General features: G+C 64.1%; 3 protein-coding genes across 3 annotated transcripts; all 3 read left to right on the top strand.

Moving 5' to 3' along the window:
- Positions 1-917: 917 nt before the first annotated feature.
- Positions 918-6158, top strand: LMXM_13_0270 (conserved hypothetical protein; the record flags this gene model as incomplete). Its single annotated transcript, XM_003873189.1, has 1 exon — positions 918-6158. One exon carries the CDS (start codon positions 918-920, stop codon positions 6156-6158), a length of 5241 nt encoding a protein of 1746 aa, XP_003873238.1.
- Positions 6159-8411: 2253 nt separating this feature from the next.
- On the top strand, positions 8412-9194 carry LMXM_13_0260 (putative N-acetyltransferase subunit ARD1; the record flags this gene model as incomplete). Its single annotated transcript, XM_003873188.1, has 1 exon — positions 8412-9194. One exon carries the CDS (start codon positions 8412-8414, stop codon positions 9192-9194), a length of 783 nt encoding a protein of 260 aa, XP_003873237.1.
- A 510-nt stretch (positions 9195-9704) lies between these two features.
- Positions 9705-11306, top strand: LMXM_13_0250 (conserved hypothetical protein; the record flags this gene model as incomplete). The annotated part of the gene is made up of 1 exon (XM_003873187.1): positions 9705-11306. One exon carries the CDS (start codon positions 9705-9707, stop codon positions 11304-11306), a length of 1602 nt encoding a protein of 533 aa, XP_003873236.1.
- Between the last annotated feature and the right edge of the window lie 1554 nt (positions 11307-12860).

Here is a 12860-nt window from a genome sequence, read left to right as displayed (position 1 = left end):
GGGCCTTGCCTCTCCCTCCCCGTCGTTGATAGATGAGGGGAAAAAGGAGAGAGCAGTGCGCATGTACGTGCGTGTGAAGGTTGACTGAGGCGACTGTTTGTTGTGGCGACTTTGTGAGCGCACCGAGAGCATTTCGCATGGTTTGCTCTTCTAGGAATGCGCGATCTTAGCTCATCGTGGCGGGGTTTAGTGTTCCTGTGTTAGAGGGCGGAGACTGGCCGGTGCGATGATGGGCAGGAGGCGCACTGTTGGTACCACAGTGAGCACTGGCTGAAATGTGTTCTTGCCGCACCCTATGCTTCTACACGGGATAGGTGCCTATTATCTTGGGGGATGTGTCCGCTACAGGCGTGTCCTCTACTCTGCTTCTTTCGCTTGCCTCGCGATACACCCACATGTACACTCACACACGTACACCCACACGCACAGCCACACGAGCGGAAGATAAGGAAACACAAGAGGAGTGGAGGCTCGCTATGTTTGAGGGGTGCCTACAGCTGTCTCTCGAGTTTATCGGCGCTCAAGCGCCACGCGACGGCTGCTCCTCCGCGCAGCTGGGTGAATTCATCTCCGAAGATGTCCTCCCCTATCAGGGCTGGGCCGCTAACGACACCCTTCGCGACACCATCGTGCGGCTCTTGCTGACCGCACACGGCGGGGAATTCGATGTCCACGCAGCAGGGGCAACGGATGACGGAGCGACGTCGGGTGCACAGAGGGCGGACGCGGCTTCCAGCTCCTCGGGCAGCTGCGAAGGGCGAGGGAGAAGGAAGGTGGCACCCGCCCCTGCACCTACCGCATCGAACGCGAGCCATCAGCGGCGTCGAGTTTCAGCTGAGGAGGCCATTGTTCTGCTGGACTTGGGCCGTATTGCTTGGGCCGAGGTAGGGGAAGGTGGGGTCTGCGACCAGTGCGGCATGTCAGGGCGGCAGGAGTCGCAGTCCTTTGCTCCTCCCCGAAAGGATGGTGGGCGCCGAACGCTGCTCTTCTTCACCCCATCTCACGCCCTGCGCGAGCGTGTCATGGGCTTTTCCATCACGAATGAGAAGCTGGAGATGGTGTCCAGCTTCATTGCGGAGAACGCTGTGCTGGGCTGGGATCGATTACCCAGCACGCCAGAGTTCAAGGCGCGGTACAAGAACCACCTAGTCGGCAGCGGCCTCAAGTGGCTACGGCGGGTGCACAAGGTCGCGCCCGTGTACATGTACCACGAGCCTTCCCGCGAGGTTATCTATCGATTCTTCCCGCATTTCGCGCTGCCGCTGACGGAGCGGGAAAAGAAGGGGCAGCCGACGTGGGGGGTGGAGGAGGGGAGCGGCAGCCGTGCTGAGGCATCCTCCTTTGGCGACGGCCGTGCTCCGTCTTCATCCAGCGATGAGGAACAGCTTTACGGGGAGTGGGGTCGTACTAGCGGCGGCGACGGTGGTGGAGTGCTTAGTGCGACCGCATCAGCAGCATCCGAACCATCGCTACAGCAACGCCGCAGCTGCCGCCGTCACTACCCCCTCGATCACTACTACGCGCGCAAGCGCCGCCTGGAGGCAGCATTCCCTAGCGTGGCGTTCGACCTCCAACTGGTGCGCCAGCTCGTCCAGGAGTCCCCGGAGCGCCGGCTGCTGATGCAGGATGCCGTGCACGCCATTCTTGCCGCCCACGGCCTCTTTCTCACCCGCTGGGAGGACTTCTCGCGGACTGAGCGGATGCACCTGCGGCGCCTCATGAGCGTGGCGGGCCTCAGCATCGTGGTCGCCTCCGTCACCCTGCGCGGACATCTGCGTGAACTGCGTTTAGTGATTCCTTCGGAGGACCTTGTACGACAGGTGTCCGCCGCATCAACGTCCGCATTGTCCTCCGCCCCTGTGAAACCACGAGCACGCGGTCGCGCTGTAGCGTACGACGTCGAGGAGGGAGAGGAAACACGCGATTTGTACCCGAGCGGCAGTGATAGGGACGACAACGAGGCAAAGCATGGCCAGGATGGCGACACCAACAGTAGGGATGAGGCCGTGCTGCGGAAACAGCTCGTGGCCGCTCCTGTGATCCTGCGGGCAGACCGCGAGCAGGCTCGCGGTGGAGCGGCCGAGAAGCTGGATCTCGATGATGAGGGGGATGGGGCTAGGTACAGCGCCGGCGACGAGGACGACGATGAACAGGGCGATGACGCTCAAAGCCAGGCTGCGGGGCCGCTCCCGCACCCGTCGACTCGACACCAGCAGGCGGAGGCCGTGGCGGTGCTTCGTGTTGAGCCCAATCAGGCACTAGAGATACAGGCCGCCCACGAAGCGGAGCGACGCCCGCTGTCGCTCACCGCCGCAGTACCGCGTGTTCGGTTTCACATGCCGTACAAGCAGCGGAGCAAAGCCCTTGGCGGCTTCCTCGAGAGGTATGCAAAGACGCGTGGCACGCTGGTCACGCGGTATCTGCTGCTGCGGCACACCAAGGTGCTCACGCTCGTGTACGCGCCGCGGCCACCGACGGGGCTGCCCGCGCAAGGTCCGTGCCCCGTCGAGGCCACTGCTGCGACCGTGGTAAAGAAAGAACAGGGCGACCCACACCATACCGGTGAGGGTGTTGCGCTCGCAACGGCGGCAGCGGCGCCCCTGCCACTGTCTCGCACGCTTCACTTCGAGCCCAGCGATCCGCGGCTTCCCAAAGGCCTGTCCGCCTACTCAGTCAACACAGTGCTGGACGTGCTTGTGCAGGCTGCTCCGCACTACGCGGCGTCGGTGCCGCGGCTCATGCAGAGCATCGACGTCTCCACCCTAAACCGACGCGTCCTACCGTTTCTGCGCCACCTCAAATACGTCCACACGACCGCAGTCGCCCAGCGTGGGCGGAAGCACGTGGGGCTGGTGGCCTTGGTACCCGCAGAGGGAGAGACGCGGCCTAGCATGCTCAGCGACACGGCGAAGCAGGCTGTGCTGGACGCTGAGGCTGCTGCTGCTGCTGAACTGACGAGGAGGATCGCACGACTGCCCGTGCCGCCGTCTGCGGCGAGCGGCAAGTCGATTCCCTCGGATATGGTGCTTCAGAGCCTCCCGGCTGTGGTGGAGGGCGCCCGCCGATCAACCTTGGGTGAGCGTCTCATCGAGGTGCATTCCGCAGCTACCAAGGCGGTAAATCGAGTCATGGCAGTGCGCAACGGCTACGCGCGGAGCTTGGTGCAGCGGATGTCGCGTCTTCACCTCGAGCTGTGGTACCAGCACTACCGCTATCCCACCGACGGTGCGGTGTCTGGTGCGGCAGCAGGTGCCGGCGGCGTGCGTGTGCGGGAGATGTACGCTCGCATGACCCTCAGCACGTTTGTTATCGTTGTTGGTCTTCCACAGGCCGACCTTGGGCATGTGCTCGGCCGCACCGATGGCGTGTGCGGCTGGTCCACGCCCCTCCGTGATCTCCCGCCCAGCATGTACGGATGGTGCGTACAGCGGGGAACGCAGATGCTGCTCGCGTGTCTGCAGGGGCTGCACGACCGTCGGCTCATCCGCTCGGCACAGGGGGGTTCCAACAGCTTCCTCTCCCCTGAGGCATGCGACGACGTTGCCTACGCGCTAGAACCGCAGTGCACCGTGGATGGCTACACGCACTACTTCATGTCCGCCCCACCCACCGCCGCCGCCTCGCTGTACGCGTGCATGCGCTACTGGCTTCCGTTCTGGAGTGCGATAGGGCAGCCGTCGCGCAGGCTTTCATCGCAGCTCCTGGAACTGGAGTCGAATGCTACGGTGACGCAGGTGGTGGCGCTCTCCAAGGTGTTGCGACAGGACCCCAGCATTTTGGCTGCGCAACTCTACCAAAGCGGTGGACTACCGCTGGAGTCGCGGCGCAGCACCAGCCTCAGCGACGTCGCCGCCGGCGCAACGAGACGTGGAGCCGAGCTGCGAGGCGTATCTGGGCGACGCAGCATCTTTTCCTCTGCTTCCCTGTTTGTACGCGAGCGTCGCGGCCGTGCGGATGACGGAGACAGCACTTGTCCGACGACGACGGCAGCCAGCGGCCGTCACGTTGCGCGGCAGCGTCCCCGCAAGGCGCCCCGCACGGAGATCAGCGGACTCACCGTTGCTGAGGCACTGGACTCTGCATTCCACCACTTTGCGGCTCTCAAGCGCGTAGAGGAGGTGGTGCGCCTTGTGCTGCGCGGCCGCAGCGTCCACCTCTCGCACCACCCACTCTTCTGTGTGCCGGCGACGCTGCCAGCAGTGCTGGTGCGGCGGCACGGAGGCGCGGAGGTCAGCAACACGCTTCTTTGCCCCTCCAGCGGTGGCGGCTGCGGAGGCGCGGTGGCCCCTACGGAATTCAGTCTGATGAGCGCTGGTCAGGGCGGCGGTGCGTACAATCGGCTGGTGAGCACGTCGACGATGCACATGGCAGTACTCGCAGAGACGCTGCGCGCTGTGCGGAACTCGAACGCCACCCGCAGAGGCCACCAGGTGCGGCACACCTCGTCCATAGAGACGCTTCGCGAAGAGGTGGAAAGCGTGTACGCACCACGAGCGGCGGCTTCTACCGCTGCTGCTGTTGCTGCCACCACCGATGTCGCACCCGCGCAATCGTGCGCTGCCTCGGCGCCTCTCTCACCACCTCTAATCTCGCTGCCTCTGTCTCCGCATACGTCAGGGACGTGGTTCTCTTCTCCGGCGTCGTTACCGTTGCTGCAGCTGGAGGACGGCTTCGAGGTGGTCGCCGATATACTGCGCATGATTGTTTTCTGCGACCAGGCCCACTACCGCGCCAGTGTCGCGCGTTCCCTCTTGACGGCACTGAACGCACCCTGGCTGGTGTCGCGTGCGCGCGCATTCCTGCAGCGACTGCCGGTGTTTCGCCGGGCGCGGCAGCAGAACATCCGCGTGCCGCAGTTGTCGCTGGCGCAGAGCCCGTATGTTCTACCGCTCAACGCACTGCGCACCGCACCACGCCTGTGCGCCAATATGGCTGTGCTGCACCAGTGGGTGCAGGAGGCGGATGCGGTGGCTGGGGCGGTGGCTGGAGGCCGCGAGAGCCCCGTGATGGTGTGGGCACACGCGGAGATGAGCTCGCTCCTCGCATCGGGGGCGCAGGAGTCTTTGCAGCGCACGCCGGCAGCGGCACTGGAGCTCCTTCATCAGCCCTCGATGGACCAAGCGCACCTGTCGATGGCGACGAACGCGGTGCGGGAGAAGATGACGCGGCTTCCTTTGCCCCAGTTGGCGTGGCCGCCAGAGGCTGTCGCGTGTGAGGGGCTCCTGCGGCGGCAGCGCCCTGGCGGCGCAGAGGGAACCGAGATCGGCGAGACAGATGTGGTGATCAACACCGTCGCGGCAGGACGTGATGGTCAGCATCGCAAGCGGAAGCGCTCGTCCCCAGCACGGGGTGGCAACGACGAATCTAGCGGTGAGGAGGACAAGGACAGCAGCAGCGAGAGCAGCGACGACGACGGGGACAGCGTTGCGGTGACCCGCGCAGAAGCGGAAGCTGCCCGTCAGCTGTACCCGGCCCGCACTATCCGCAACTATGGCGACCCGCTATACTTACAGGATCTTCCGATCGACGGCCCTCCAACCGCGGCGGAGCAGCGCGCTGTCGAGGCGTGCCGTGAGGAGCTCAGCAGCGGCGCATTCGCATCGTTTTCGCCTCTCCATCGTCACCATGACGGCAGCCACAGCCGTGATGGATGTAGCCTGATACCGTACCCTAGCATCTTTCATCACGTGGACGGCAGTTGGCACTCATACATGTGGCATCTCGTCGTGCACACTGTCTACCGCTACATCTTGCGTGTGCCGGGGATTCGCCACGTGGATCTGGAGGGGCGAGTATTGGCGAGTGGTGTGGTGAGCCAGCGGGCGCTGTGGGCGGTGGTGCGGTTTTTGATTGACCACCAGCTTTTGCTGTGCCTCGAGGAGGAACTTGCGCAGCCCCTCTGCACCCCAGGCGGCGGTGTACTCGGCGACCCGCCACGGCTGCGCAGTCCATTTCACCTGCGCAAGCGCCCCCGGCCTGACGCCGCGCCGTCGTCCCTGTCAGCACCAGTTGGCGAGCACGACATTTCACGCTGGCGGAGGGATGACGATGCCTGGCTAGGCCGCACTCGAGGCAACTGCTGCTATCATCCTACCATACCGTTAGAAGGGCTGCGCCTCGCCTTGTCCCCGCGTCTGCTCGACCCGCTGTCCCCGTGAAAGGAAAATTTGCTGCTTCGCATAGAATTCGATGGCGCCCCAATCAGAGCGTGACACGACCGCCCGTCGAACCCGCGGCATGGGGGAGGAGGGGCCCGCTGGGCTCTTTTTGAGGCCACGCGGGCTCGGTGATGATCCCGCGTCCTGCCGCCCCATGGCGCGCTGGTTACCAATCCCCGCAAGTTGCTCGGGCGCATGGTCCTGCGATGGCTGGCGAAGCATGTGGCGTACCAGCTGCCACCGCATTGGCGCGGCTTCCGCCCCCACCGCTCCGCCCCAGGCCCTCCCTGGGCCCCCCTGGGCTTGCCTTTGCACACGGCAGCCCGGCACCAGCCAGACACCACGACACGCGCAGCGTTTGTGAACCCCACGCCTGCACGCGTGACTCGGCAGCTCGCGGCTCTGCCACCACGGCGCTGGGGAGGTTCAGCGTAGACCCGTGCCGCGCCCGCTGAGCCGACGGGGCTCGGGGACGGCTGTTGCGCCCGCCGCCGCTTCCGCAAGAGGCCCAGGCTTGCATGCTGGGTTTTGCGGGGTCTGTCCAGCCCCCCCCCCCTCCCCGCCGCTATGGCGGTGTGGTCGCGGCGCATCGGCGGTTCTCATGCGGCTATGCCGGCGCGGGGCCTTTCTGGGCACCGCACGCACACGCACCGCCCATGCGCAGCGCCCCCATGTGTGGTCTTGGATCTCTCTCCCCCGCGGGCTGTGTGCGGGCTCTCCGGGCGAGTAGAAAGCAGCGGCATGCTAGCAGTGTGGCCCCCTCGCCCCGCGAAGCGCCTATACTCGCTGTGAAAGGATGGCGCGGTACGGACAGGCGTCCTGCCAGGGGCGGCCGCGACGCCTCATCACAACAGTATGCCCGTAGACGCGGCAGCAGCAGGCTGCAAGCCAGCTTGCTTGCCGCTGTCGCGCTGGGTGTGAAGCAGTGGGTCTGGGGCTTGGGCTGCTACGGCGCCACCTCGGTTGGCTACGGCGGGGGGGGGCTAATGGCGGCTGGTGGTCCGGGCGCGGCCCCCTTCCCCATAGTGCCCGGCGCGAGCCCTTCAACGGCAGGGTCTGGGGTGTTGCGGCGTGTTGGGGTCCGGAAGCCGGCGCTGCTAGCCCGTCGCGTGCGCCTCTTATTTCCGTTTGCCCTTGGCCGTTGCGGATGGGGGCACGGTGACGAAGCTGGCGGGCTTGCAAAATCGGCCGCTCCAGAGACGCCGACGCCAGCTGCACGGATCACGGGCCTGGTCCCCGGTCGCGGATGCCAGGCCGGCATCCCCCGCGACCCGCGCGGAAGAAGCCTACCGCCTCCGCCCTCGAGCGCAGGACCCTGGACGCGGCCCGCCGGGATCAAGGCATGCAGTCCAGCCAGCTCCATGCGGGGTCCGTCGCGCAGCGCGTATCCGGCGAGGGGGCGGGGAAGGGCGTGGGGGGGCTCGCCGGGTGCATGACCCAATTCGGCGGCAGGACGGCTCACCCCATGACGACCAGGCGCGAGCGGCAGCGCCGCCGAGGCGGGTGATCTCTGGCGGTGTGGTTGCGCATGCGTGTGCGTTTTTTGCTGGCGTGTTCGCGGGTGGAATACGGACGCGTTGGACCGCTGAGGTTGACGATAGTGCCCAGCAGATGCAGCCCGTATGTACTCGTACGTCTGTATGTGTGCGATGCAGCGTGCGGGGTTGGCGCACGGTGGCACCTTTTCTCTTGGAACGCGAGACGGAGGCGGCGCAGAGGCACTACTCCGGCCCCATACACGTAGACGTGCACGCGAAGGAATAGAGCACATCCGCGCCAAAGGAGTGGTGGGCGAAACCAGGCCCGCACCGAGAGGGGAGGGGCGGTGGTGGTGATGGTGACTGTGCTATCGCTAGTTTCGTTGAATCTCTCCACTGCAGGTGCAAGAGAGTAGGACCTTCCTGCTCTTCATACGCATGCCCTCTCCATGTCTGTTCAGCACCGACGCGAGGGTAAAGCATGTGCGCGTATGGTGTGTGTGTGTGTTGCGCGCCCTTGAAGCTGCGTCGCGCTATGTGCGCCCCGCCTCAGGCATGCTCATGCGAGCGACATTCCACTGCCTTCTCTTGTCTCTGGTGTCTTATGCACTTCCCATGTGAACTTCTAATGGACATCGACACCCACGCCCATCCGCGCCCACACACGCACATCTTTGCTGACCTGAAGTTTTTCTCTCCGCACTGTGCGTCCTTTCTATCAGTGTTACTCCCCACCTTTTTCTGCGCACACACCCACATCAGACCCACTGCCATCATGCAGCTCCGTCGCGCCACCATGGAGGACATGTACGAGATGCAGCACAGCAATCTCCGCTGTCTTCCGGAGAACTACAACCTGCGGTATTACTACTACCATCTCTTGTCATGGCCGCAGCTGCTCTACGTGCAGCAAGATTATAATCGCAACACCGTGGGGTATGTTCTAGGCAAGATGGACGACGAGGAGATGCCAGATAAGAAACACGGGCACATCACGTCCTTGGCTGTGCTGCGCTCGCATCGCAAGCTCGGCATCGCGTCGCGAGTGATGCGGGCGACTATGAAGGAGATGGACGCTGAGTACGGCGCTCACTACTGCTCTCTGCATGTGCGCAAGACAAACGACGCCGCACTACACCTCTATCAGGACACCCTCGGCTTTCGCTGCGTTGGCGTAGAGGAGAAGTACTACATGGACGAGGAGGACGCGTATCACATGAAGAGCTTCTTCCACCAGCCGAATCCCGGCTCCTACGTCGACGATCACAAGCGGCTGATCCGCAAGGCGGTGCCGGGTGAGGTGGAAGGCGGCCCGGCCACATCTGGCGCGTTGTCGCCGGCGGCCGGCGGACACGGCGGGGACAAGAATGGCAAGAGGGGGAACGATAAGGCCGCCAAGGAGATCTCCGCCAAGGAGCGGGAGGCGGCGATGGCCGAGCTGCTGAGGCTGGAGGCAGGCGGCAAGGGCAAGGTCGCGGCTGGTGGTGCTGGGGGAAAGGGCAAGAGCGGCAACAGCGGCGGCGGCGGCGGGAAGAGAGGCAGCGGGCGACAGAGGTAGCCGCCCCTTCCTTCTCCCTTTCTCCGTTTCGTTCCAGCGTGCCGTGCTCCTCTGTTTCATAAGAGGTTAAGCAGACTGTACTGTCGGTGGATACCCAGCGCCCTGGAGTACACGCGCAACACATCCAACATGGGGCAGACCCCCTCCCCTCCCCTCCCCTCCCCTCCACACACACACACACACGCACAGACACACCTACGCAAAGCGGTAGCAGGCAGACTGCCCCCTCCCCACTCCACTGGGATCTTCTTTTTCTCTCAGCGTCCTCCTCATGAAGTCGTTCAAGTCGACACTGCGAGTAGTGCCGTGCTTTGCTGTCTCCCTGCTCTGCGCTGGCCATCTCGTCTCGTGGACCGTGTTCACGGAGTACGAGTCTGCGTGTTGTGCCTGTGTGTGTGTGCCATGGTCCTGCCCATCCTCATTCCGCTTCTCCCCTTCCTCCGCCCTCTCTCACCCTTGCCGACTGACACGCACCTGTGTGAAGGAAAACACGCAGAGTTCACACAGAACATGTTCGAGCCGTTGCATGAGTTGCTCTTGGAGGACCCGCAGGCACTCATAGAGGATGAGCGTGTGCTTGGTGAGAAGGCCGGGCGGGTGTTTGGCTTTCGCGACTTGAACGCCTACGTCACGCTCGGCGGCGCCGTGTATCCACTGCTACGGTGTGCCAACGATGGTGTTGTGCCGTGGGGTGCAGTGGACGGCGTGAATGGCTCCAGCAACGGCAGCGGGAGTGCGCGGGCCACCAACTCGGCCTCATCTTTGTCCGCAGGCGGGGACGCTGTCCTCACATCGTCGTCGCTGCACCGCCAAGGCGAGGTGGATACGAGGTGGTGGTCGTCGCTGGCGCCGGCGACAGACGCGCGCCGGTGCTCTCGCCACGGTCGTCGCTCTTGGCTTCAACAACTGTGGGCGTCGGCGCCGCATCTTATTCCACATCTCGCCCAGTGTCTCATCAAGGCGGCGTCGTTTGCGCTGCCGGGCCTTCGCAGCGTGTTCCCAAGTGCCCTACCAGGTGCACGGCGGCTGCTACTGGCGCGGCGGTCTCGCCGTGGTGGCCCTGAGCGTGTAACAGGTCTTAGCTTCCATCCCTTGTACATGTGGCTTGCGGTAGCGGTGGAAGAGGGCGGCGCCGACGCTTCAACGCGTGTCGTTGTGTACGATGTGGGCGAGAGAAGGGTGATGTGTGTGCTGACGCACGCCTTTCAGATGAAGGTGAGCTGGTTGCAGTGGAGGCCTGAGTCGCGCGATGTCCTGGCGGTGGGGTGCTGCGGCGGTGTGTTACTGTGGAGACTGTTTGCGGACTCCCCAGGAAGCGCCGCTGATGGACCTTGGTCCGCTACCAAGGCATTCGCGAACACGGACGCCTCCGCACACGCCTTGTTCTATCCCACCCGCAGCGGCTTCACTGTCACTGGCGGTGCCTTCGCTCACCAAGACGCGAACACCCTCGCCTGCGCAAGCGTTGGCGACACGCGCCTCGTTTTTCTCCAGTTGAATGAGCCGCCCTTTCAGCCGCAGGCGTGCGGCACCGTTGTCGTCCCCTCTGTCGACGGCGGCCTGGGTCAGGTGTTGTTCGATGACGATGACCTGTTCCTGCTCTGCACGGTGTGCGAGCACGGTTCCCTGGCGCTGGTGCGCATCCAGCCCTCGCCCACATCTGGATCCGCCGCTTCGTCGGCCGCGGCGTTCCAGTCATGTGTCGTGCCTACGCCAGCCCCGGTGGACTGCGTCGTTCGTGCCACGGGTCTCGGACCCTCCCTGTACTTTATGAGCACTGCCAGGCTCGAGGGCGTCCTGCTCGCCCGCATTAACCCTTTCATCGGCGTCGAGGTCGTCTCGATGATTTCCACCGGATTGCACCGCGGCGTGGGTGGCTGTGTGATCGGCTTGGAGTGCAGCCGCCGCCGTCTGTGGATCCAGACAGAGACGAGCCACCTGCTGGTGTGCCGGTGCGGGCTGCGGGGCGGCGTCATCTCGCTAATCCCTATCGGCGTGGCGGCGATAGAGGTGGTTGCAATGGCGTCCTTCGCAGGGTGCACGACGGGCTCTCTCCTCGCAGCGGTGGAGGTGGACGGCACTATCCACTTTCTCCCCTCGTATCATGGCTAGTATCTCGAGGGGCACGCGCAGACCCAGACGCTCGTGCACGCTGCCGTGTGGCGTCTGCGCCAGTAGCTGACCGCGCCGATGAGCCAAAGGCATGGATGGATGTGTGCATGCTGACATCGTGGGTGCCTGCGTGGGTGCCTCGGGCATTGCAAGAGGGGAAGAGGTGACGATCAGCAACGCAAGGAGAGCGCTAAGGAAACCATAAGCACTGCCGCCACCACACCGTCATCGCCACAGAACTTCATGAAGTAGCGGCAGCGCAGAGGTGCACATGCGGAACTCATCGACGGACCCGCGTCAGCGGTCAGGAAGACCGCATGAAGACGCACAGCGAAGAGACCCTTTGCTGAGCGACGTAGCCGCAGATTCAGACGATGTAGGGTAGACGGAGAGGCGGGTGAACGGCGTGTTGCTCTGCGGCGTTACCCACGAAGAGTCGAGCGGATGAGTGGATCTCTGGGGTCAGGTTGCTTGATGACTGCCCTCTGGAGTCTCCTCGATCTCCTCCGCTCTGCGCTCTCTCTCTGGGGTGTGTTGGCGTGCACTGATGCCTCGCGCACTCCTCGCGGTTTTTGTCTGCTGTCCTCCCTTCTCTTGAGCGTGCATAGCCACACCCCCATTCCCCTAATAACGTGGAGGTGGTGAAGCACATCGAAGTGGCGTACCCGGACGACGTGATGGGGGGCCACTCCGGAAGACTCGTTGAGAGACGACGTGCTCGTGGAGCTTTCCCCTGAGGCGGCACTCTCGCCAACAAAGCGCTCGCACACGGAGCGGGCTAGCAGAGTAGTCTTCTACCGGTGGAGGTACTGTACTTCTCGCGCCGCAGTTTGGAGGAGGCGGTTGTCTACATGCAGGCAGGACATCCCATGTGGGACTCGACACGCTCTGCTGTCGCTACCTGCCCCAACATGCGACGCTTCGCTGCGATACAATGCCGTGCTTGGCGGCGCGAGCGGGCTCGTGCTCTCCGCAAGGAGACCAGCAGGTCGTGCGTGCGCTGTACCTTCCAGATGTTCTGCAGTCGCATCAGATCGCGGGAATATTGGGGGAGGCGTCGGACGGCACGCCTGTTGTCTTGACCGTGTGCGGTTCTGTGCCCTCAGTCAGCGTACCGTATGCACCTGCGCCGCAAGCTCCGCGCGGTGGGGCCGGACTTATCGGTCTCTCATAGCGCAGGCGCGCAATAGCAGTGATACAGCGAGAATTGTGACCTGCTCATGACCGCCAACTGCCTCGCACATCACCCGCCTGTACGGAGAGCAGACGGGCCGACAGTGGCCGCTCGCCCCTTCCCCTCCCCATCCCGCGTGCCCCCTCCCCATAAAGCAGCTGAAGGAGGTTTAGCGGGAGTGGGTGCGGCTCTGGCGCTGCACACGTTGTGTTCCTCTACACAGCCGGATTTACTAAATCCTGCCGACACGCAACTCGCGTAGCTTTGAGGAGTGCAACTCCCCGCCGGGTTTGTCTCTCGCCCGCTCGCATGTGAAGGACGTGGCGTTGCCACTTGTGAGCGGTACCCCTTACCCCGCTGTGCGAGGGCCACTGGGGAGG

The sequence above is a fragment of the Leishmania mexicana genome, chromosome 13 (assembly GCF_000234665.1).
Source record: "Leishmania mexicana MHOM/GT/2001/U1103 complete genome, chromosome 13".
In the NCBI taxonomy this organism is placed as follows: domain Eukaryota; phylum Euglenozoa; class Kinetoplastea; order Trypanosomatida; family Trypanosomatidae; genus Leishmania; species Leishmania mexicana.
Note: the sequence above shows the minus strand (reverse complement) of the source record. Positions and strands in the feature narration are given on the sequence as shown.